General features: G+C 36.4%; 2 protein-coding genes across 3 annotated transcripts in view; one reads left to right on the top strand and one right to left on the bottom strand.

Moving 5' to 3' along the window:
* Nucleotides 1-26,566, top strand: part of PSMD1 (proteasome 26S subunit, non-ATPase 1) — a 90,295-nt gene that overhangs the window by 29,751 nt on the left and 33,978 nt on the right. The window lies entirely within an intron of this gene.
* HTR2B (5-hydroxytryptamine receptor 2B) lies at nt 1,665-17,262 on the bottom strand. The gene is made up of 3 exons (XM_002917440.4): nt 16,800-17,262; nt 6,835-7,035; nt 1,665-2,557 (listed from the first exon to the last, which is right to left on the bottom strand). Exons 1-3 carry the CDS (start codon nt 17,146-17,148, stop codon nt 1,665-1,667), a joined length of 1,443 nt encoding a protein of 480 aa, XP_002917486.1. The 5' UTR covers nt 17,149-17,262.

The raw sequence follows: 26,566 nt of genomic DNA on the forward strand, positions 1-26,566 counted from the left end.
AGATAATTTTGATTTGGAAAGTATATTTTTCTAAGGGTACCTTAGAAAACAATCCTGCGATGGTCTCTTCCTTTGTCTCGTTCCTTTGTCGTCAGTTGTTAATTCTTCCCAGTGATTTTATATTTTGTATCCTATAAGTCAATGACCTGGTGTGTATATTCTGCTACATAGGAAGTTGAGCTTTGTGAAAACTGTTTTTCTTCCCTTTTTAACCTGATAGCGCTTTGCTCTCCAATTAGCATTAACTTCTGCCTTTGGATTTTCCTGTAGCTCACATTCATGCTAAATGCCCAGTTTCGGCAGCAGATGTCTCCCATGAGCTGCTTTTAGGCTTTGCTAATAAGCATTTTACTACCTAGAATAGTCAGATCCCGCTAATGAGTGGTTCTATGTCCTTGTTATTTCTAAGGGACCATTCTGAATTTTGTTTTCATAATATGACTTTTTATAAGTAGAAGAAACTGGAAAAGACTTTAGAGATGATTTTGTCTGAAAGTTACTTTATAGATGAAGAAAATTAAATGTAATCAACTTGTTTAAGTAATTGCAGTTGAAACCAAATTCTCAAAATTTTAGATTAGCGCCATTTTCCTAGAGTGAGAATTTTTAAAGGTGAAGGGAACTTAGAAAAAAATTTTTTAAGAGAAGGAAATTGAATTTCAAAATAGTTAATAAAATTTCTCATTGTCGTAGAACTAAATGGTAGAACTAAAATTCAAAACAGATCTCATTATAGACTAATGCTTTCTGCAACATGCCTTTCCATCAGAGTACTGTCTTCCTAACCGACTCTCATAGAACATTTTTATTCTCAAGTTTCCTCATTACCTTTAATATTTGGAAAGTTTCTGTCCTGTTTCCTAAGAATGCACCATCATTTACTTTCTTAGAATGTGCTCCATTTTATCATTTCTTCCCTTTTAGATGTTATGTATTACTTTTAAAATAACTGCGGACTTCTGACCTTCTTGAACCATATTTTAAGAATTTATTTCTTCTTAATTTTTTAATTCTTCTTTTAATCCAGTAAGTGTACTTACTGGACAAACAGCTCTAGTTCCGAGATCCTGTTACTTTGTGTGATACCCAGCTACTATCCTCCCTACCCCTTCCATCAAGACAAGTTTCTTGATCAAAACAAAATCATGACTACATGTAACTGAGCCAGACTGTAATGACAATCTTAGCTTACCTCCAGGTGCAATCATTTTATGCACTTATTTTTAGTCTTCTGTTCCCTGTCACTGTTGTTCTGTGTTATGCCTTATGTTTTTAAGGCTTTGAGGAGGTTAATGCTTTTTTGTCGTTTTGTTTCATTCTTAGCACAGCTTTGCATACAATTAGGAACTAAACAAATTCTTATAATGACATTGTTTATTTTTAAGACTGAAACTTACTGATTTATTTAATTTTATTTCATTTGAATACCTTAACACTTAGCCACACACTGCTGGATAATTTTTGTTTGCAGCTGTACAAAATAATTTTTTTCATGGAGTAGCTTTGTCCAAATGAAGAAAGTTCTATAATCTTAATAGGTAACTCTTAAAGAGATGATTTGATACATGACATAAAGTTATTCTTTATATAATTCTTGTTACATTTATATCTGCCTCATCACCTTACTCATCGTTATATTAATTAAATGAAAACTAACATTCCTTCTATACATAACTGACTTGCTCCTCAGTTTTGTCACCTTCATTTTCTGTGAGGAGAAGTGTATCTAGTAGAATGATTGAGGAAGCCTGAATGTTTGAACTGCGGAGCCTCATTGGGCTCTGGTGCATGGCAGGGTTAATCCCATTTCGCATTCCATGTTTCATGAAAAACTTTGAGTTCTCTGCCATTGGATTTCGGAAATAGATATTGCTGGAGCATTTTCTGATAGTTTTTACTGATTTCGTGGCCCCGTAATTGCAGGTGATGTATCGGCCAAATGCATTTCGAAATGTCTTATTGAAGAGGGTGTAGACCAAAGGATTCACCCCTGAGGAAACGTAGCCTATCCATACAAATACCTCTAGGAGCATTTTGAGAGTAGTCTGGTTGCAGGAATCACATAAAACTAAAGTTATATTTGTAATAAAAAAGGGGCACCACATGAGCAAAAAGAGAAAAAAAACAATCCCTAGAACCTTGGAGGCTCTCTGTTCATTGGAAATGGTCTGCATGGACTTTTTTCCAACTGTGGACATTCTTCGCCTAAGTATGTCATCACTTGAGTTGGACAGAGTTTTGTGCTTGTGGGAACCATCCAGCATTGCCACCTTTTCAGGTGATGAGCAAGGTGTTTCATCCCTTTGGAAAACTGTAGACACAGCCAGCCACGTTAGGCGTTGAGGTGGCTTGTTTTTGACCAAGTAAGCTTTCTTCTGTAAAGCATGGATAGTGAGAAAGTAGGTGACAATCATGATTGCTAGGGGTGCGAAGAAGGCAGCCAGTGAGCCAAAGAGCATGAAGTTGCCGAAACGATCCTTCGTCAGCACACAGGTGATGTTGCTTGGGTTACCCACATCAGTTTCTATCCCTCTAATAGGTACTGGAATGGCAATGCCTAAGGAAGAGGAAACAAAATAAATTGAGTTAATTTTATGACCTTTGACTCTTAGATTAGGTCCTTTTAGAGTTTATCTTTTTTTTTTTTTTAAGATTTTATTTATTTATTTGATAGACAGCCAGCGAGAGAGGGAACACAAGCAGGGGGAGTGGGAGAGGAAGAAGCAGGCTCCCAGCAGAGCAGGGAACCCCGATGCGGGGCTGGATCCCAAGACCTGATCCCAGGACCCTGGGATCACGCCCTGAGCCAAAGGCAGACGCTTAAAGACTGAGCCACCCAGGCGCCCACCTTTTAGAGTTTATCTTAGTGACTTTATGTGGTTAGTGGTTAATGTATTGTCATTCCTAGTACATTCGATGCAGAATCTGTCAAAGCATTTAATTAAAGGAAGATTTAACAAATAGAACCCAAGTAAACAAACCTGATGTTATTAAACAGAGATTGATTAGTGATTTCAAGTTTATAATTTAAGCTTCCCTAAATCTGTAGTATGTCCACAAAATAGGAGAGAATGTCTTCACTTATTCTCCATTTCTCATAATCTGTTTGTGTTTTGTTGATCTGTCCCAGGTTAAGGAAAAGGAGTTCAGAAGAGAATTTGCTTTATCTTTATATCCTTTGTAGTTGATTTGAAGAGACGTCAGAGTACATTCATGCCGTATCTTAATTCTAAATAGATACCTATTATCTTTGAGGCTACACAGTTTCATTTAACAGACATTTTCATTTTTTGGAAATTTATGAATGTCTTAATCTTTTCCTCTGACGACTTAGGGAAAACTAAGGGGAGTTCGTTGTTTTTTTAAAAAATGCTACTTAAATATTTGAGATCATATGAATCATAAAATTTATTTTCAAGTTGAGAGTTCCTCTAACAGATACGAAAGAAATGTATCTCATGCTGATTTTCTAATACTTTAAATACTATGAAGTGGGTATTTAAATAACGATCTTGCCTAGTGAAGTAGCTTATTAGAAAGACAAGTACACAAGTGTTATCCTGAATTATTTCCCTTTGAAACAGCAGATTCTCAAAAAGAAGTTTTACTTAACTGATCTTCAGAAACCTCTAGAATCCTTGTGTTTTTTATGGATCTGAAAGTACTTCATCATGTACGCAGCCTTTTTATGGTAAACTGAAGAACCCTTGACAAAAACATTTTCCTCAAATCCTTTGTAACAGGGAGGCTACTGCTTTTTCTACTTTTCCTCAACTATGCCACCAGAAAGCAGGTTCTGTGTACTTCTACACTAGGGGTCAGCACACTACAGCTTGAGCACCAAATCTGGCCTGCATTCTGTTTTTGTAAATAAAATTTTTTTGGAACACAGCCATCCCCGTTTGTTAAGAAATTGCTGCTTTACTCTCCTGCTACAGAGTTGAGTAGTTGATAGAAACCATTAGAGCCTGCAAGCCCAAAATATTTACTCTCTTACCCTTTACAGGAAAAGTTGGCTGACCTCTACTGTACCCTGTTATTTCTAAGTGATCCACTGTTCTTTCTCCCTAAAACCCTTCCTTTTTGAAGTCGATTTATAATCTGCTTACAGCACTCTGTTCTCCATCCAGGTCATCTGCCAACCTCCAGGACATCTGTCCATCTTCCTCAGTAGATTCAGCACCTTACTAAAGCCTTCCTCTCTACTGCTCCATTGCTGTTACCTTCCATGACTTGATCTCATTGATGACCCTTCTGACATCTTCATTTTGTGTCTGTTGAACTCCGCTCTAATTTTTTATTATTTTTTAAAAAATTCCAGTGTAGTTATTATATTAGTTTCAAATGTATCAACCCTCATTATTATTATTTGCACTCCTGAAGGCATCCATAAGCCCTCTTCAAGCTGTCCCATATCTAAAACCATGAACTTTGTGTGATATTTCCCCTTCTTGTCCTGCTACTCTTCATTACTGTGGGACTTCTTTTTACAGTTATCTTGACCTTTAGTCCATTCGCCCTTCTCTGTTTTCACATTCCATTAACCTCCTTCAAGGCTCACATTACCTTCTCAACCAGCTTGGTGGTCAGTAACGTAAGTTTTCACTGGTACTTTTTATACCCTTATCCCCTTATTCTTTCATACCTTACTATTTGCCAGGTCTTACCTAGGATAACTAAGTCCAGAAGAAAGTGAGCTCTTTTCAGCATTTTGCAGAATTTAAAAACTGAACTAACCCTATCATCTGCTTTTTCTTCTACAAAGTTAGCAAACTGTCAGTGGTCCTACAAAATGAAGTGTGATGAAATGAGCACAGCATTGATCTTGGCCTTGGTGCTGAAAAGCTCTTAACAGTCTTTAAGCCAACTATTTAAAACCTTTAGGTTTCGGGGCACCTGGGTGGCTCAGTTGGTTAAGTGTCTGCCTTCGGCTTAGGTCATGATCCCAGGGTCCTGAAATTGAGCCCCCCCCCCCTTGCTCCCTGCTGAGCAGGNCTTGGGGCTCCCTGCTCAGCAGGGAGCCTGCTTCTCCCCCTCCCTCTGCTCCTCCCCCTCCCTCTGCTCCTCCCCTCCTGCTCTTGCGCTCGTTCTCTCTCTCTCTCAATAAGTAAGTAAAATGTTCTTAAAAAAATAAAACCTCTAGGTTTCTTTTCTCATCTGTAAAAGGAAAAAGTGAATTTATAAGATCTCTTCCAAAGCTATAAATAAGGAGTCTTCTTTTTATTCTTTTCCACCTAAATACTTAACACTTTGTATTAGTCTAATTTGTTTATTATCTGCCTTCCTTGAATATAAAGGCTCTTTTTGATTTATCTTTGTATTCTTGATATCTAGTATATCATAGGTACTCAACAGAGATTTGATCTGTTTATGGATTCATGTGAACCAGCCTTAATTGGGGTATCACTTCTAACAGTAGACTATTTATTAGCTTGATCATATTTCATGGTTTCAAATGTTTTAATTCTTCTTAAGGATCATTTCTCCTGTTTTCTCCCTGCCTTTGCCACATTTCCTCCACCTTACCCCAAAATACGCATACCTCACACTGTCTCCCCCATCCTCTCCCTTATTGCAGTGAGTTTACCAAAAAGATGTAGGACTTCTGGCATGAGTTGCTATAGTTTCCCTCCTTTCCACTTAAAATTTTGATGACTTTTACCCATTATCTTCCATGCCCTTTCACTAGCTTCTTTTGGGGGGCCTTTCTACTCTGTCAATTAGCGTCTGTCTTAACTAGCCTATCTCACTGCTTGTAAACCTGTCCATTCTGAATAGACGTTTCCTTGACCCTACTTTCTTCACAAGCCAGAGTAGTAATACTCCTTATTTTTACCTCCAAACTTTTCAAAAAGAGGTTTGGCTCTGGTATTATTTCAGGAATGTAAAGGTCACTTTCATTATCTTACTTTCTCACTTTTTTGCCCAAGGCTAATTCTGATTAGAGAACGACCATGTCTTTTTCTTGTTTTCCTGTTAGCATTCCAGATCTCTCTTAATTTTTTTCCTCTTTTATTTATTTATTTATTTGCTAAGAAGAAGTGAATCTTCCAGTCAGACTATTGATGATCATAGTAATTGTGAATCTGTTTTTTGGATATTAACTTATAAGAGGTTTGAATTATTTATGATGTACTTCATGCTAGGATACTCTATTATAGCAGCTATCTTTGAGCATTAAAGATGGGCACAAGGGCATAAGACAGTTTAGAAGAAATATTATTTTCTTCTGTAAATCTTTTCTAAATATCACTAGCATCTCTCTTAAAACCTCTGATTGAACATATATCCAAAACACTCATGTAGACACTTACTGCCTTTATTCTGTACACATAGTGGCTTCCAAGATTAATTTATGGTCTTTAGTACCTGCATACAAAATGTTTGGGTTTTTTTCCGTTTTCTCTTTTCCTGTTTATCTTCTTAAGTATGACTGAAGATGCATTTTATTTTTTTGTTACTTTAATATTCATTTTGAGATTCTGTGTGCTGCCTAGACCTTAATGATCTGTTGACAAAAACAAAAACTGTTTTCAGACTTAGTCTTCCTGCATGTCAAAATCAAAGCAGGAAGATATCTCAGTAAACATTGCGAAAATGGTTCTTTCTGAGGACATGAACTTTTTTTCACACATGTTGCTGATAGTGTGGTTTAGAAACTATATGATGACATGACATAAAGAGCTTGTGTTGATATATCAGTAGTATATCAGCAGTCTGCCTTGAAAACCTCTTGCTAAGTTTCACAGCCTACCAGGCCTGGTATATTTCTTACCCAAAAGAAACCAAAAGTTATTTATTTATACCCCCCCCACCCTGACATTCCCCACGTACCTACTGAAATTAACCATACCACTGTAATCTTGATGAATGCTGTGGCTCGTGAGTTATATTGATTGGCCTGGATTGGCTTTTTGATGGCTATATAACGATCCACGGAAATGGCACAGAGATGCATGATGGATGCAGTAGAAAAAAGAACGTCAAGAAATAACCAGACAGGACATAAAACAAGTGGGAGGGGCCACATAGCCTCTGAAAAGCAAAACAAAAACATATTCTCTTACAAAATGGCAGTCTTCAATCTGCAATTTCTTTTTAAAGTTATACATATTTTTAAACTTTTTGTTATTCATCTGAAATTTTAAGAGTTAATCTCCACAAGATGTCTAACTTAAGGTAATGGAGTCAATAATATTAAGTATATTTCTGTAAATGGTACCTTTTAAATAAATTTTCTATTTTGTATAATAATCACAACACCCTTTTTCAAAATTAGCAGTTTAGGATTTTTAGCATTCATATGACCGCAGTTGCTCTTTTGTCTGTTCCTTTTGTGATCTTTTAAAAATTTCCACGTGTTGCAACTGGAACTTAACCTTGCTAGTCAAATAAAATTAATTTTTAAGCTGCTTTTGTGTAAAAAGAATATATTTTACCATATAGAGGAAGCAATATAATGTGGCAAAAAGAGTATTAGAATGGGAGTCTCAGTGAAACCTAGGGTTTGGCTCATTTCTAGCAATAGCCAGCAGCATGATCTTTGTTTATAGCATACTCTCATTTGGTGAAATAGTTAAGTGAAATGATTTGAGTTTTCTTTTTGAAAGAAGTAGTTCTTGAGTAAAGTTTGCAAAAGGAATAGCTTCAGATTATTCTGAAGAAAAATGGATTGTTATCCTTCCATAGTCCATCATTCACTCCAGGCACTGGGGACTTACGGTTTAAAAAGAAAGTCTCAAGATTAAACATAGTACTTAATTTATGTAACAAACTCTTTTTTTTTTTTAATGATTTTTTTATTATATTATGTTAGTCACCATACAGTACATCCCCGGATTCCGACGTAAAGTTCGATGCTTCATTAGTTGTATAACACCCAGTGCACCATGCAATACGTGCCCTCCTTACTACCCATCACCGGTCTATCCCAATCCCCCACCCCCCTCCCCTCTGAGGCCCTCAGTTTGTTTCTCATAGTCCATAGTCTCTCATGTATGTAACAAACTCTTATAAAAAGAGCATTTACTGTGTACCTCATACAGTCTTAAGCACTTGAGAAATACTAGCTTTGAAAAATTTCAGTTTTTGGATATGATAACTGAATATCCTACTTAGCTTTCCAATAAATTTACTGAGACAAGTACCTATACACATGTGGGTTGATACATTATATATTATACATACACCTGGTATATACAGACTTGCAGTTCCAAAACACCTAAAATTTATTTTAGGGTTAGCCCTAGAATATTTCAGTTGGAATCCACTTTTCTAACACACACACACGCACACACACACACACACACACACACACACACACAGATTTTAGACCTTGCTATAAAAGCATATTGCTTCTGTATAGAACAAATGTCGTATATATGAGATTATCTAATTCTTTTTTACAGTTTAATTGTTGTGTGTCCACTGACAAAATATAAACTACTTTTCCTGGTTTTTGCATGATTATCTGACTTTGACAGATAATTGATATAATTGAAAAGGAAAACCAAGATACATTTTAGGATTTCAGAGCACCAAGAAACTCTTCAGTTGTGAACCGTTTAAATTCAAGAAGCGTGGGGGTGGAGAGAGGTTAGCATCCCAGACCAAAAAAAAAAAAAAAAAAAAAAGACTATCGTTTAGGGAAAGAGTTTTGAGATAGACTTGAATATGTCTTTTTCAAAAGTATACAAATTAATGTTTAAGAAGCAGTGTTTTAGAAGACTCTGGGAAACATTGTGTTTTGGGTCTTAAAAGATGCACCTACATTTGTTTGCTGGTAGGATAGGCACTCAAAATGCCTCATAGGAAGGAATTGTTGGGAGACCTCTCAAAATAAACAAATCAGGTATGGCAGAGAAATCTGTATTTAGCGAGAACCTAATCAGTTAGATTTTTCTCCCTTTTAGTCATAGTATTCAGATTTCTGTTAATAAGTAGGAAAGGACTTTGGACAGTGAGAGGCAGCAATGGACCTCAGCTTAAGTAAACTAACAGTTCAAGTAGAATGAAAATAATCATATATGATGGTGGGGCGCCTGGGTGGCTCAGTCGTTAAGCGTCTGCCTTCGGCTCAGGGCGTGATCCCAGAGTCCTGGGATCGAGCCCCACATCAGGCTCCTCTGCTGGGAGCCTGCTTCTTCCTCTCCCACTCTCCCTGCTTCTGTTCCCTCTCTCGCTGGCTGTCTCTTTCTCTCTCTCTGTCAAATAAATAAATAAAATCTTTAAAAAAAAATAATAATCATATATGATGGAAAGAATTTTACAGTGTAAACTACTTGAAATGATGCTACATTCTGAACTGTCCTGAAGTTCTACATTTAGGACTGAGTGAAGATAGAAAAATACTCAAATCTAGAACTACAACAAGAGATACTGATCATAGTTTTAAACTTGCCTATTTAGCTTTTCCAATTATGGGTTATATGTTTTTAAATTAAGATCTGGAAAATTATAGTCATAAATCTAGTAGCCATGAGCCGGAAGCCACAATAGGACTCTCATGTAAAAAGTACAAGTCTTTGGAAAATAGATAATTTGACTCACATATTCCTAATTGTGGGCTAAAAGAGAAAGCTCTTTGGTGCTCCTGTGAAGCCTTGTTAAGCTCACTTTCCAACAGAATGAATTTATTTTATAAACTCCAGTTTTGGGGGGCGCCTGGGTGGCTTAGTAGGTTAAGCATCTACCTTCGGTTCAGGTCATGATCCTGGGATCCTGGCATTCAGCCCTGCGTTGGCTCCCTGCTCAGCGGGGAGCCTGCTTTTCCCTCTCCCCATCCCCTCACCCCCGCTCGTGTTCTCTCTCACTATTTCTTTCTGTCTCCAATAAATAATAAAATCTTTAAAAAATAAACTCCAATTTTGGTACACAAAGCAGATATTAAGGTTAATGCAGATTGCAAGAATTTTATTTCAGTCAGTACTCAGTACTAAAAGTAGGAATACTGAGGCATGATAGAGAATTTTCTTTAAGGAGACTATGATATGAGGTTCAGGATTAAGAGAGATGGATCTTTATTATTAACCTTTATAATTGAAAGTTTCATGACGGTACTAGTCAATAGACTTTTTATGAAATGAACATAAAAGTAACATGACTGCATTAAATTAATAGAAATCTTTTATATAAAGCAAAAAAAAGTCTTGTCTGCTTAAATAGATTCAGGTAACTAAGAATTTGTACAAATTAAAAACAGTTCTAGACATTCTCAGGTTATAAAGGGAGTTTCCCTAGTCCAGATACTTTCATTTCTAAAATTGTCTTTTCAGTTAGTATTAATTTGATAGGCTCAAGGTCAGAAAAGTTTCCTACTATTCAGAATAACTAAAAAAGGTTAAGTTGGTTTGGTGTGGGGTAGATAAACTATTAGGAGTTTTAATTTGTTTTAAGGATTTATAATTTCATTTATTTGTTATAATGTGTTATGTCCAGCTTATTTCCATAAGAACTTATATACTATTTCAAGTGGACCAGTTATAGATTTGTATTTTATAATTTTTTTTTTAAGATTTTATTTATTTATTTGACAGAGATAGAGACAGCCAGCGAGAGAAGGAACACAAGCAGGGGGAGTGGGAGAGGAAGAAGCAGGCTTATAGCTGAGGAGCCTGATGTGGGGCTCGATCCCATAACGCCGGGATCACGCCCTGAGCCGAAGGCAGAGGCTTAACAACTGAGCCACCCAGGGGCCCCGAGGAATTTAATTTCAATTAGGTTTGAATAAAGGCACTTCTGTGGATGCCTGAAATAATTACAGATTGGTAATTATAGGAGCAAAACAAATCTTGTGAGTCGTGGATTATAGATAGTTTGTTATTTATCTAAAAATATTAATAGTGCAAATATTTTGTTGTTTAAAATGAAGACTTGCATGCATCAAATACCACCATACATAAGGGGTGGTAGAATTGCCATTCAGTTACATCAGTTTCTATTTGTCTCCAGACAAGGTTCAACAACTTCATAGGCGTGGGCCTAGGTCTAATATCTTCCTCAGAAAAGATATCTGGCGATCATCTCAAAGATGCACACAAGTATGTTTAAGACCCAAGTGTTCTGTGTCATGTAATATGAAATACAACTTTAAAAAAATATTGGGTTCTGCCTTGTCCCTAGAGAAAACTTATGGCTATCTTGTTAGGTAGGGTTATTTAAGATGTAAATTTTGGCTATTTGTCAAATATGACTGTTTTGGTTGACATAATTTCTCATTTCATTTGAGAAAGCAGTGTGAAAGAGTAAGTTAAGACTGAATTCTGGAGTCCGGTTGCTGGGGTTCAAATCATGTCTCTGCCATTTATGTATTCCTCTGTCCTCTCTTGTAAAATGGGGATAATGATGATGATACCAATTTTATAGGATTGCCTTGAAGATTAAATGCAGTAATACATGTAAAGTGTTTAGAACAATGTCTGGCATAGAGAAAGCACTCCATAAATGTTAGTTCTTATTACTATTACTGTTTGAAAGAAACTAGCCAACTAGCCTACCCATTAAAACACTCCTACTTAGAAATGTTAAGTCATATCATCACTGTAAAATCAGTATGTTTGTCCTCCTGCCTGCTGTAGCAAGAGTACATGTATCCATTTGAACTTACGGCTTTTTTTAAAAAAGGCATGAGAACGTGTTTAACTTTGTTGTGAAAGTATGCCTTTTACTCTCTCTCTATACATATTTATATGTATGTATATATATAAATAGCAAACATAAATAACCTATATGCATTGCCATGGTTGGCTATTTATTTTTCTTTCTTTTTAACTGGTATAAAAACCTGAGTTTTTTAGGGGCGCCTGGGTGGCACAGCGGTTAAGCATCTGCCTTCGGCTCAGGGCGTGATCCCGGCATTATGGGATCGAGGCCCACGTCAGGCTCTTCCGCTATGAGCCTGCTTCTTCCTCTCCCACTCCCCCTGCTTGTGTTCCCTCTCTAACTGGTTGTCTCTATCTCTGTCGAATAAATAAATAAAATATTTAAAAAAAAAAACCTGAGTTTTTTAAACCAGAAACTCCATTTCTTGGTGAGATGGACTCATTTGATCTGAAACCTGCCTACTCTTTTGGCAAGTTTTTAGTTTGGAAGGCTGAGTTACATGATTAATTCAGAAAAATAATTCAAATTAGTCTATAAATCTGAGACATAAGATATTTGCCTTTTGAAGATTTTAAATGACTATTTTTAAAACTATCCCAAGGGGACTGTGCCTATAGAGTTTGCCAAGGTAAATAGTTCATGAGTGTTTTGGAGTAGGACAGATCCTAAATCCAAAAGGACATGGTTCTCAAAGTACCCATTTTTTATTCTCAGAAATTCTTATGTTTCTATCTTTATTTTTCAGACAAGAAAGACATAGATCAGTGCTTCAATTTTTATTATGAAGCTTCTGTTTTGTTTTGTCATTTTCCCACTACATTTGAACATATAAAATATTCTGGGATTAGATGTCTAATATGATAGTGTTTTAAATGTTTCAAGTGATTAATACTTACAAACTTTTTTTCTTGTTTTTTTAAATTTCCACTTTCCAAAAAGAAGTGCCTTTAATTGCTTTGCCCCATTTAAGAATTGGGTAGAACAGGGGCGCCTGGGTGGCACAGCGGTTAAGCGTCTGCCTTCGGCTCAGGGCGTGATCCCGGCGTTGTGGGATCGAGCCCCACATCAGGCTCCTCCGCTATGAGCCTGCTTCTTCCTCTCCCACTCCCCCTGCTTGTGTTCCCTCTCTGCTGGCTGTCTCTATCTCTGTCGAATAAATAAATAAAATCTTTAAAAAAAAAAAAAAGAATTGGGTAGAACAGTATTTCACTGCATAAATAATGGGGGATTTTCTTTTTCTTTTATTTCATCTCTGGTCAGACTCACATCTAAACTAAATCACATATTTAAGTATATAAACTCTTCTCATACTCTGCTAATACTTGCCAGTTATTGGTGCCTGTAATGTGCTGGGCCTTTGTTGGCCATTTCACAAGATACCTGCAATGTAAGATTTAGCATATCCATTTTACAGACTAGGTGATTGAACTGATGTGTTAAGTGACTTGCCTAAACCAACAGGGGAGAACCAGGATTCAAAGCCTGGGGTGTCTTGCTTCAGATCCTTATCTTTCAGCCATTTTATTTTATACACCCTCTTCCAGCTGTACCACAGATACTGTTTCAACTTTAATTGTGAGACATGGATTAAAACTTAAGTTACAAATAAACCAATAATGACCAATGAATGACCAAACTCTGTTTTTTCTCCTTTACATTTTTAATCATTTATTTAATGAGAGAAGGGAAAGTTCAGAGAAGTTCTTAAAGTGTGAACATCCTGTCTTTTTTTATACTGGCATATGATGTTCTATTTTCCTTTGCATCCTACTCAGGTATTTCTAAATGCCTTCTAAGTAGGCATTTTCAAGCCTTATGTTATAAGCTACTGACTTATGATCATGGATTTTGGGAATTACACACAAGACAGTCAAAACTAGACCTCCAAAGCAAAGGTTAAGTCTAGTGCTCCCAGAATGGAAGAAGTAGCAGAAAAATTGACATAGGTATCAGTTCATTTGAGAGACCATGTTAGGCCAGTCATCATAATCTTGGTAAAATAGAAATTCTGTTAAGAAAAAAAAAAAGGCAAATATTATATAATCAAATATTACATAAATCTTTGAATAACATACTCCTCAGCATAAGAGTCAGTTTTTAAAGTTTCACTGCTCTCCTTTTTTCAAAACTTAATTTTATTAGAACATTAACTAATGTAAAGTTTCTTTTGTTATTTTGTTATTTCCCTGAGATGATGAAAATCACTCATACCACTCAGTGGTAGTTAATTTTTTATGTTTACAGAATCAGGGACACTTTGTACAGACTTCAGAAGTTCGGAAGATTATTCCTATAATGAGAAAAATACACAAAATCTACTCCTGCCTTTAAAGTTATCAGAAATTCTTATAAGGGGCGCCTGGGTGTTTCAGCCATTAAGCGTCTGCCTTCAGCTCGAGTCATGATCCTGTGGTCCTGGGATCAAGTCCTACATCGGGCTCCCTGCTCCACGGGAAGCCTGCTTCTTTCTCTCCCACTCCCCTTGCTTGTGTTCCCTCTCTCACTCTCTCTCTGTCAAATAAATAAAATCTTAAAAAAAAGAAATTCTTATAAATGCATTAATTTAGAAAGTCTTTGTATTTGTTAACATGTGACAGGCTATAAAAATCTTAGTATTTGAAGTCAGGTCCCAATTTGTAATATGTGCAGTTTCCAATTTATGAGTGCATCCTTTTGAAGCTTTTTAGAGGGCAAAGCCTGCATTTTCTCATATACTTTCTCACAGAAATAATGTTTTTAATAATGAATTTAATGCAATAATTTTTAAATAGTGTTTAAGTTCCCAGGTTAGTTTGTTTTTTAAAAATCGAATCCCCCTGTAGAGCTTAATTACTGATAGTAAAAGTGTTTGGAACTATGAAAGATTTTACTTTGTAATTAAAAATGAACAAGCATTTGAAAGAATGAAATGTGGTTAAAACATACATCATAATTATTTAGGACATAAGAAGGAAGACATTCCATATATTTTATGTTAAAATATGTTGGGTTTTCTGCTAACATTTATTGCCAAGAATATCTTGGGCCCCCAAAATTTAAATATAAGCTTAGTTGTCAGCTGCAGGTACCTACTATTTTCCTGTGGACTACATGGAATTATCTCTCTTATCTGTTTTTGTGTTTTATCAGGTCGCTTTAATACTAGGAACTTACCTTTTTAAGATTCCTTAACTATTTAGCTGGTAATTTGAGTATCTGCCACAGTAATTTGCATATAGTAGATGTTTGATATGGACTCATGGACTTTAAAGTTAAAATTCAGTTCTGTGTAACTCATTGAATCTCATTTATTCAAAATAATGTATCAGTTAAATTTTTTGATAGTATAAGATGAGCATTGTAACACTTTTTGTATGCCTAGCAAAAGCATTTAAAGGGTGTGATACTGCAGTTAAATTACTATTGTGTGTGGAGATAAGAGCCTTGAATCAAATATCTGTAGTCTTTCCCAAATATACGTAAATGTTTCTACATAATCCTTATCTACTTTATTTCTTTTTAAACTTTATTCATAATTAAGATCCTTTAAGTTCTCCTTTAGAGTAAGATTTCTTAATTACTTTCCATGGTTACATGTTGTACTAAAATATTCAAAAGGTTACAGATTTATAAAAGAGAAGGGGATAGGTAGATATTATTAATGATTAGAGAGTCCATTAAAGCAGTAGGACCTTGCTTATTACTGCTTGCCCTGCTACAGAATTTAAAGCCTCGGTTAGATGTTAGTTTAGAATGGAAAGTTTCAGCCTGTCACCATCTGATATTTGGGGGATCAAATACTTAATTTTAGATATCTTTCTCTAATTACTTAAAAATGTAACATTTAAACCTAAATATAACAGTTTAAATTGGAGTTTTTATTCTCCTTCTAATATGTATTCTAGTTAAATAAAGTTTATTTCTATAACCTGAAATATTTTTATCCTCACCATATAAACATAATTTCAAGAAGCCCTATCTGCTGCAAATAATCATTTTTCTTAGGCAGTTAATGAGTGGAATATCAGTTTATGCCAAGCACTGAATAATTTAAGTATCCTCCTAATGCTGATTCTTAGAAGCCCTAATAATTTATCGAAAGAATTATTTGTATTTACCCAAATTCTATAACTAGAGATGATACACGTAAATGAAAGCTATTTCATTTTAGTATCGTTATCTTTTTTATTATAACAAACTAATATTCTAATATCAAGTTATATTATTATTGTAATAACTCAGGTTTTGGTCACTTGTTTTAATCGTTTATTTTTAATAATTTTTAATAAATTTTTAATATTTAATTTTCTTTTAAGTCGGATTTTTCTTACGTGTATCAAGGACATGGATGGTTAGAAATCATAAAAATTAAACAGATGAATCATTTCTTAGGACACGGAGCCAGACCATTTCCTTTAGCAGCTAAGCATAATATTTTCTTAACATGCCACATGTGTAAGAATTATGTTTAAGTCTAAAGTACACAAACGATTAAGAAATATAGCAAGAATTTTTAGAACAACTCCAATTTTAAATTGGTGTTTAGTGATTCAAATTGGAATTGAGTGATTTGAAGATTTTATCATTAATAAATAACTCAGCATGGGGCGCCTGGGTAGCGCAGTTGTTAGGCGTCTGCCTTCGGCTCAGGGCGTGATCCCGGCGTTCCGGGATTGAGTCCCACATTGGGCTCCTCTGTTGGGAGCCTGCTTCTTCTTCCTCCCCCACTCCCCTGCTGTGTTCCCTCTTTCGCTGGCTGTCTCTCTGTCACATAAATAAATTAAAATATTATAAATAAATAAATAAATAACCCAGCACATAACTAATAACTGTCACAGAAGTGTCCTAGCTGTTGCTTTGTCGAGAGAGAAAAGTATTAATAATGGGAAAATTAAAGTATAGGTCTTTTCTTCACTATAATTTTTAGGTGATGAATGCAGAATGTATGAATATTGCTAGTAACTTGGGTGACTTTAAATGATTAGATGGCTGATTAGACTTTTATTAGATGACTGGGGAAGGAGTAGAATTGTTTCTAAGAAATTATTTTTTGCTCTTTAAAACTGATTATCAACCGTAGAGAATGATGGAAGTGAGGGACTGTTTACTCACTGTATCTTTAAATGGTCCAAGTCCATCTTTAAAGACTGAGTATCCGTTTCTCTGATAGTATATCATAGTTCTGTGGTTTGATGCCAGGAACAAAGTGAAATACTTACCAAACATTATTGTCAAGAGGGCAATCGGCATCACAAACAATCCAACCAGCAAATCAGCCACTGCCAAGGACATTAGAAAATAATTGGTAGCATACTGCAGCTTTTTCTCCCTTGAAACAGCCAGAATAACCAGGATGTTCCCACCGATTGTGGGTATTATCACCATGAGTATCAGAAGAGCTGCCCAGCGCGGTTTATTTCCTTGTTGCTCACCAATCTGTTTCATTTCCTCTGGTATCAATTCTGTCTGTAACCCAGACCAGTTAGCAAAGATTAAGTGATGAAAGGAGCTCTGCAAAATGTGCTCAGGAATTGTGCTCTGTTCTGATATTCTATAAGAGAAGGCCATTTGGTGTTTTTGTGTGATGTGATCCAATTCCGGACAATGGTCAGCATGGTCAGTAGCTAAGCTGGTCAGTCATCTGCTTTTTAAAGGCATTGTACCTAGGCCAAACACTCAAAGCCAAAGTTGACTCCTTCCTTTGAAAAAAAAATTTTCAGGTTCTCGAAAATGAGAGTGTACACGCTTCTGTCCATTTCTGTAGGTGAGGCCCAAGGGTTTAGTCTTCTGCAGAGGCTCGGATTTCGGAAGACTTAGTGAAAGAAACTGATAGCTGTGAAAGAAAGACTGTTTATTAGTTTCTCTCTTCTCTCTTTCTCTCTCTGCTGTTCCAAGAGTTCCCCCTAGATATAAAATATGTAGATTGCATTATTCTGTTTTGTTATTTTCAAAAACCAGAAAAAACTCTTGAACTTAGTAGCCCTTTCCATCTCAATAGGTCTCTTATGCGTTTGTGACAGTGCAGCCGATTTCCACAGTCATGTTCCTGATATGCATTGGGTTACGAAACAGGAGATGCATTAATTTTTTCAGCGGTTACAAAAAAAAGGCTAGATGTTTCCTGACCCTTGAATGTCTTTTTACCTTTACCATAGAATATGTACGGAAGAACAGAAACATCAAAGCACTAAACAGTCCTGAATAGAACTTTTTGATACACACTGGTTACCCACCTAGAAATTCTTCAAGCCCACCTGAGGTCCAAATAAATGATTTACCAGCTAGGAATCCTTATTTGTAATTGGGTTTTATCTGATCAGGTTTATCTTAATACTGATATAATTGCCATTTTTATGCAAAATTTTAAAACTACTTTAGTTTGAGAGAAGGGAAAAAATAGGTATTAGGATACAAATAATTGTTTTTAATAACTTCATCTTTCAAAAGAAAGCCCATTCCTTACTGGCACAAATATTTTCCAAATTTATCACTTTATGCCAAATTTGAAACAGTTCTTTTTTTAAGTAGTCATTGTTTCCCTTAACCTTCCCAGTTTCCTCAGGAAGGAGGCTAAGCTAAGAGAAAGGTTAAACCATTTATTCATAAAATCTGTAAATCCTGGAGCACCTGCGTGGCTCAGTCTGTTAAGCATCTGCCTTCGGTTCAGGTCATGATCCCAGCGTCTTGGGATCGAGCCCCACATCAGGGCTCCCTGCTTCTCCCTCTCCTCCCCATTTTTGCTTTCTATCTCTCTTCCTCTCAAATAAATAAATAAAATCTGTAAATCCTATATTAAATCTCTCTCCTATAACATTGGTAAAATTTTCATTTTGGTTTTTAAGCCACTGAATAGAAGTGAAAGCTATAATAGCAGTTCTTTTGAAGAAAGGAAAAAAATCTTTAGATTGATTCTATATTTATTTGTAAAATACTTACCTCTCTTGTTAATCTCCCAAGCATGTCATCTGATCTGCTCACTAGACCTGCTTGCTGCTCTGACTGAAGTCCTCCCATTGACTTATTCAGAGCCTCCCGCACTGGCGCTTGAAAGCAATGAAACAAATGTGTTGTATAGCTGCAAGCATGCCAAGGAGGTTATTTCCTCTTTGAGATATTCATTTTTAGAAAGTAGCAGCATTCATTATAATTCATAAAACTACCAGTTAAGTATGTTGAACCAGTTCATGACCCTATTCATATTGTATTCTTAAGAGCTCTCTTTGATATTTGAGGGACTGAAATATGAAATAAACTCTGTCGTTTTAGCTTAAGATAGTTTTGTTTTGGATTAACACTGGCTGTTTTTCCCATTTCAAAAAAATAAGATATAGTCTAGAGATTTTAGAGCTTTCATTCTGTGAAGAGTATACCCTGTGAGCCTTACGGTGATTTCCAGAGTTCGAATTTCAGAACAAGATTCTTACTCAGCTTTTATGTGTTTGCTGTGGAACACAATTAATTCTCTCTGGTTGCAGCCTTATATAGAAGAGCATAGAAAGGTCTGAGTTCTACATGTATGCATGGGTTTTAGCAGAAACTTTCATTGCTCGTTTTTAAATAGATGGCCTCTGGATTGGAGGGGTTGTTTCATTGACAGTTTTTTTTTTTTTCCCGCAGATATATTGGGGAGAGTATATAGTATGTAATGAAAATAATTTTCTGCCTTATTTCAGAAAATTGGTTTAAAAATTTTAATAGCTATGCTGTTTTTTCTAGACTGTAAGACTAGCTTAGCATTAGAACTTCAGCATTCTCAAAGTTTCCTTTTTAAAAGATATCATAGATCACTCATTTTTAAAGTATTTAATTCTAGGTCAGCCATAATATTTGTGCCCCTTTTCTGTTTCAAATTTATATTCCTTAGCTTGTGTGAAAGTTATTGGAAAATATTTAGTTCATTTCAGTTCTGTCGAGCACTTCAGATTTTATTCAGTATTTGCTGCCTTTTTTTTTTTTTCTTTTTTGACAGAGAGAGAGACAGCAAGAAAGGGAACACAAGCAGGGGGAGTGGTAGAGGGAGAAGCAGGCTTCCTGCTGAGCAGGGAACCCAACACGGGGCTTGATCCCAGGACCCTGGGATCGTGACCTGAGCCAAAGGCAGATACTTAATGACTGAGCCACCCAGGCGCCCCAGTATTTGCTGCTTTTTTTTAACTCAAAATTCAGTATTTTTGAAAAATTATTTGCTGTAGATTTTGGGTAAAAACATATAATATTCAGCAGCAATCAAATGGGTTTTAATGTGCCAGGATTCTCTTTAGGAATATAGAAATATTCTGAAATACTGCTTTGTTGTGAATCACAATTTAGCACCTGTACTTATACAGGCAGATAGGAGTCTGCAAAACAAATAATGTCAGATTGAAAGTAGCACCATTATATTCAATGAAAAGATTTGTAGGAAACAAACCTTCATAGATTTGTGTTTATAGATTAAAAATTTTTTTAAAATATTCACGGATTATAAAAATGCCAACCATTATTACTATTATACTTTGCCAATGCTAATTAACCCTCTCGCCCACATTCACTTTTTCTTTTTTTTTTTAAGATTTTTTTTTATTTGAGAGAGCAAGTGAGCACAAGAAGAGAGAGGCAAAGGGAGAGGGAGAAGCAGGCTTCTGCTGAACAAGCAGCCTGATGTGGGGCTCAATCCCTAGACCCCAAGATCATGACCAGAGCTGAAGGCAGATGCTTAACCAACTGAGCCACCCAGGCGCCCCTCACTTACTTTTTTAAAAATCTTAATTATAAGTAGTTAAAATTGGTGGTTTTATTATAAGTGCTTAAAATTATTTTTGTTTTTCTATTTTTGAATTAGTTTAATGGCTAAGGAACACAGCTAGTTAAAACTGCTTATTTGGCAACTTTGTGCTATGGCTGCTTGATGGACTTTGGGGAGGGTATGTGTTGCAGTGAGCGCTGTGTATTGTGTAAGACTAATGAATCACAGACCTATATCCCTGAAACAAATAATACATTATATGTTTATAATAAAATAATAAAAATAATTTAAAAAAGCATAGCTGAGAATCAAAGCAAAATAATAATAAAGAAATAGATGAAAGAATAGATAAGTCTTTCAGTTGGCAAATAACTAAACTGTGCTCTAAAACCTCATGCACGTTAGATGGAAGGCAGCTTCTAAGTCCCCACTCCAAATCTGTACACCCACTCACAGAAACATGTCTCTCTCCTCTCTTTAATAAAAATACCATTTGTACATGGTGATAAATCTAAATAATACAAAAGAATGTTTAGTGATAAATTCACTTTTGAGACGGTTTTAACAAACACATTTCCCTGCCTACTCCAGAGTAGACTAACAAATTAACAGGTGGACAAGCACTTTGATAATATTAAACTGGGTCCACAGAAGAAACAGGAAGTAAAAAGTATAGTCATGTAGGTCTACTCAGAATAGAGCCTTGTAGTTCTCCTATAACCCAGGCCTTCACAATTTTATGTGGTATAATAATTGATGCCAGAGTGATGACTTCCACATATTTAAGAAAAGATTAAATAATCTTTATTCGGCTCTGTTTTGGATGGCAGGAAAACATGAAATGCATTTTTTTAAAGATCGCCATCCAAAATGATAAATATATAAAAGTATGATTCTTTTTTTTAATAGTAATTTTTTATTATGTTATGTTAGTCACCATATAGTATATCCTTAGTTTTTGATGTAAAGGTCCACGATTCGTTGTTTGCGTATAACACCCCGTGCTCCATGCAATACGTGCCCTCCTTACTACCCATCACCGGCCTATCCCAATCCCCCACCTCCCTCCCCTCTGAAGCCCTCAGTTTGTTTCCCAGAGTCCACAGTCTCTCATGGTTCATTCCCCCTTGTGTTTATCCCCCCCTTCATTCTTCCCTTCCTTCTACGGATCTTCCTATTTCTTATGTTCCATAAATGAGTGAAACCATATGATAATTTGTCTTTCTCTGCTTGACTTATTTCACTTAGCATAATCTCCTCCAGTCCCATCCATGTTGCTGTAAATGTTGTGTAATCGTTTTTTCTGATGGCTGAGTAATATCCCATTGTATATATGGACCACATCCTTCTTAATCCAGTCATCTGTTGAAGGGCGTCTCGACTCCTTCCACAGTTTGGCTATTGTGGACAATGCTGCTATGAACATTGGGGTCTTAATAGTAGAATTAAATTTCAAATATGTGGAAACTTCATTTGTGTAAAATATCTCATTTACCAGGAACTCCAGATAAATTCTTACTAAAGTAGCTTTAAGTTCAGACTCAGACTCTAATCTGACCATAACCAAAAAACTTAATTTGTGCATTTTTTCCAAACTAATGAATTTTGTGCCTCATGCCTTTTTAATTTATTGAACAGATTCTAGTTTTGACGTAAAAGGGCAGTCTAAATAAGGGTCTAAGAAAACAAATATCAGCCAAGAACATTTTTTACCTCTCAGTCATAATTATCTGTCAAACACTAGCCATTAAAGAATTTTGGGCAATAAAGGGATTGTGTACAGTATATATTCATTTATTTGTGAAGTATTCATTGATTTCGTTTGCTCGTGGCGATATAGAGATGAACAAGATGAACGGTTTCTGCCCTTGTGTAATATATCATGGGTGGATACAAGCAAGTATATTGATAATTATAATACAGACATGGTAGCTAAAACTAGCTCACTCTTAACAGGTTCCACAGCGCAGCTCAAATATATTCAGGCTTTTTTTTTTTTCATTCCTTTACTCGTTCTCGTTGAAAATATCAACGAAAGAGCTAAAATTCTAAAAGTAGCTCTTCCAAATTTAATCTGTTCTTCTTAGACAGTACTCACTCTCCCCTGATGACTGATTTTACCTCCATTTTAATGAAAGATTTAGACCAATCTGAAAGTGCTATCACCTTTTATCTTCTCAAAATGTCTGTCTTCTCATCCTTCCTATCCTTTGGGATCACATTGACATTACTCTTTTTTTTTTTTTTTTAAAGACTTTACTTATTTGTTTGACAGAGAGACAGCCAGCAAGAGAAGGAACACAAGCAGGGGGAGGGGGAGGGGGAGAGGAGGAAGCAGGCTCCCAGCAAAGCAGGGAGCCCGATGTGGGGCTCGATCCCAGGAACCCTGGGATCACGCCCTGAGCCAAAGGCAGACGCTCAACAACTGAGCCACCCAGGCACCCCAGCATTGACATTACTCTTTTCCACAACTTCCACTTAAGTTCTTCATCCCAACTCTTAATTCTTTGCAATTTTGCTGAATAAAGTATCTTTTTCACACGTAGAATCCATGCATTGAATATTCAGTTCCTCAGTTCTAACTTCTTTCTTGCAGACATGCTCAGGTTTCTGGTTAATGAAAACTAAACATTTCATTATCCCTTGTCTCTTTCCTTCATCATCAAACTTCTTTAATTACCTATCTGTTTCTCTTCTCATCACTCACCCAGTCTATAATCCTTATAATCAGATTTTTATCTCCAACATTCTTCTAAAACAACTCTTAGAAAGTCTGTTATTAACACCAGTTATAGATTGTGTGCACTATTCAGCACTGTTGGCTAAGCATTTCTTCTTAAAGCTTGTATCTTATTCCTGCCTTCAAAGACATCCCATCCTGGTTATATTTCTTAAAGAATCTTTTCTAACTCTTATTCTACCCTCCCAGGTTCCTGTCCTCTATTGACTTCATCTCCCTCTTCATTGTCTTCCTCCATTCACCCATGGTTTCCATTAACTTGTGAAAGAAAGCCCCTAAAACTGAAACTATTTCCAGCCTAATGGCTATGATTTGTGGTCATGAAAGTAGACAGGCAGAATCCCTAAGGGTTAGGAGACCTTTCTCTGAGCTTTGATTGTCTGCATTTATAAAAAGGTGATGTAACCTGCTCTGCCTATTCACAGCAACAATTGACCCAGTTGATCATTCCCCTTCTGTAAAATAGCTTCTTCACTTGGCTTCCGCTAGATCACGCTCTAATGGATGTTCTCCTGCTTCACTGGCTATTCCTTTTTAGTTTCCTTGTTCTTTTTTTTTTTTTTTTTAAGATTTTATTTATTTATTTGACAGAGATAGAGACAGCCAGCGAGAGAGGGAACACAAGCAGGGGGAGTGGGAGAGGAAGAAGCAGGCTCCCAGCGGAGGAGCCTGATGTGGGGCTCGATCCCATAACGCCGGGATCACGCCCTGAGCCGAAGGCAGACGCCCAACCGCTGTGCCACCCAGGCGCCCCTAGTTTCCTTGTTCTGTTTCATCTCCTCAACCTCTCAATCTTCAGCCTTCTTGGGGGTTTGTTTCTGGATCTCTTCTCTCCTCTGTACTTGGTGTCTTATATACATTTATGGCTTTAAATACCATCTATATACTGAAACTCCCAAACTTATATCTTTAGCCTAGATTTTCCTTCAGACTCTAGACTCATGCTCGATCACCTACTCAGTATTTCCCTTAGATAATCTAAAAAACTTCTCAAACTCAGCTTGTCTAAAACTGAACTTACACTCTTTCCCTCCAGATCTGCTCTATGTATTGGTTTCTTTATCTCAGGTAAAGGCAGTTGTATCTTTCCAGACTCTTTATCTCACATTCTCCATTTTATCTATCAGGAAATCTTGTTGGTTCTACCTTCAATATATATACCAAATCCATATATTCCAAATTTCCCCACACACACACATCTACTGCTACCATCTTACCTAAGTCACCATCATATCTTGACTGGATTTCTAGGTAGCCTCTTAACTAGTCTTCTTTCTTCTACCTTTGCACTCTGTTCTCAATAAAGCAGCCAAAATGACTCTTTTTAAACAAGGCAGATCATATCATTCCTTTGCTCAGAATCTTCCAGTGGCCCTTTATTTGACTCATAGTAAAAGCCAAAGTTCCACTAATCCCCTGGCCTATAAATTTTCTATAAAGCTTATATGATTTGGCCATAGTTTAAGCTATCCTTCCCCTTCTTCACTACACTCAAACCATTGGCCTCTGCTGCTCCTCAGACATGCCTGGCATTGTTTTATCATAGGGTTTGCATGCACTGTTTCCTCTACCTAATACGTAATACACTCTTCCCCTACATAGCCACTTGACTTGCTTCCTTACTCCCTTTCCTGTCTTTGCTTAAATATCACGTTATCCTTGAAGCCTACCCCGACTACCCTAATTAATACTGTGAAACCTTCTTCTCCTGTCTCTTCCAGTACCCCTTACCTTGATTTACCTTTCTTAGTTCTCCTTAGTACTTCACCTTTTTACTTAGTTTTTTAGTTTTGATTGTAAGTCTCCCACTAAGATGTAGTCTTTGTCTTCTTTGTTCATCAGTCTCTGAGTTTATCCTGCTTAGAGTTTGTTGAGTTTCTAGTCTTTTATCAAAATTTGGAAAGTTTGGGCCATTATTTCTTCAAATGTTCTTTCTACCCCTCTCTCCCTCTCATCTCCCTCTAGGATTCCCATTATGCCTATGTTCGTATTTATGCCTGTGTTGGTATGCTTAATGGTGTCCCACCAGTTTTTAAGTCTCTGTTCATTTTTTAAAATTCTTTTCTCTTTCTCCTCAGATTAGATAATCTCAATCCACCTAACATAATTCTCTATTAATCTATCTAATATAGTCAATTTACCTAACTTGATTCTTCTGCCTGCCCAGTTCTGCTACTAAACCCTCTCTAGTGAATTTTTCATTTCACTTATACTTTTCAGTTCCAGAATTTGTTTGGTTTTGTGTGTGTGTGTGTGTATATAATTTCTATTTATTGATTTTTCTTGAGCTGATGAGGCATCGTTCTGTTTTCCTTAGTTATTTGCCTTTCTTTTTTTCTCTTTGAATATATTTAAGATCATTTAAGCCCAATACCTGGGCTTACTTAGGGACTGATTCTATTAATTTCTTTTTTTTCCTGTGAATGGGCTGTATGTACTTCCTTATTTCTTTGCATGACTCTTAATTTTTTGTTGAAAACTGGATGCTTTGGGATGCCTAGGTGGCTCAGTCAGTTAAGCATCTGCCTTCAGTTCAGGTCATGGGATCAAGTCCCACCATCAGGCTCCTTACTCAGCAGGGAGCCTGCTTGTATTCTCTCTCTGAAAAATAAATAAATAAAATCTTTAAAAAAAATAAGAAAGAAAGAAAGAAAGAAAGAAAGAAAGAAAGAAAGAAAGAAAGAAAGAAGAAAAGAAAACTGGATGTTTTGAATATTGTAGTGTGGAAACAAAGGAAATCAGATTCTCCCTCCCCCCCCCAGGGGCTTATTATTGCTGCTTATTGTGGATTGTTTGGTGACTTTTTTAAAAGTTAGTTTCATAAAGTCTTTCTCATGAATGGCCACTGAAGTCTGTGTTACATTAGCCTAGTGGTCAGCTAGTGTTTTTTGACAGAGTTCCTTAAATGCCTGGAGCCGAGAAAAGGAAAAAAAGAAAGGGAAAAGGAAAAAGACTCCCAGTCTTTGCAGATTGGCTCTGTGTTGGGACACTCTAGCTCTTACTTATTTAGCCCAGTTACTCTGCCTTAGCTTTTGCTTCCTGCTTGTGCAGAGCCTGAAGTGAAAGTTTAGAGTCTTCTTAGGCTTTTCCCAAGCGTGTGTCTAACCCTGGTATACACATGGTATTCTCAATTCCCCTGGTATATGCGGCAACTTTTAAAGCCTTTATTAACCCCACATATCTCTTTTCCCAGCCTCTTTCTTTCCAAGCTTCTCCGTCTGTTTATTGCCTAGCTTGTCTATTAACCCTCGCTGTTGGCTCCCATGGCCGGTACTTTGCCTTTAAGTGTTTTCAACAAATGTGACCTTGCAAGTTGCTCCAGGCCCAGGAGTACTCTAAGTTTGGTGAAACAGAGGCAGGCTGTTGCACTGGTGCTTCAAGAAGCCACCAGACAGGCTGAAACAATTTATTCTCAATTCTGTGAGAATAAAGTCTGTCTTGCTCCCTCTCATTAACACCTGTACTTTGGCACAGGCTGCCCGCTCCACTGACACCACCAGTCTCTGGAGTACAGGTGGTAG

This window comes from Ailuropoda melanoleuca, chromosome 2, assembly GCF_002007445.2.
Source record: "Ailuropoda melanoleuca isolate Jingjing chromosome 2, ASM200744v2, whole genome shotgun sequence".
NCBI lineage: Eukaryota > Metazoa > Chordata > Mammalia > Carnivora > Ursidae > Ailuropoda > Ailuropoda melanoleuca.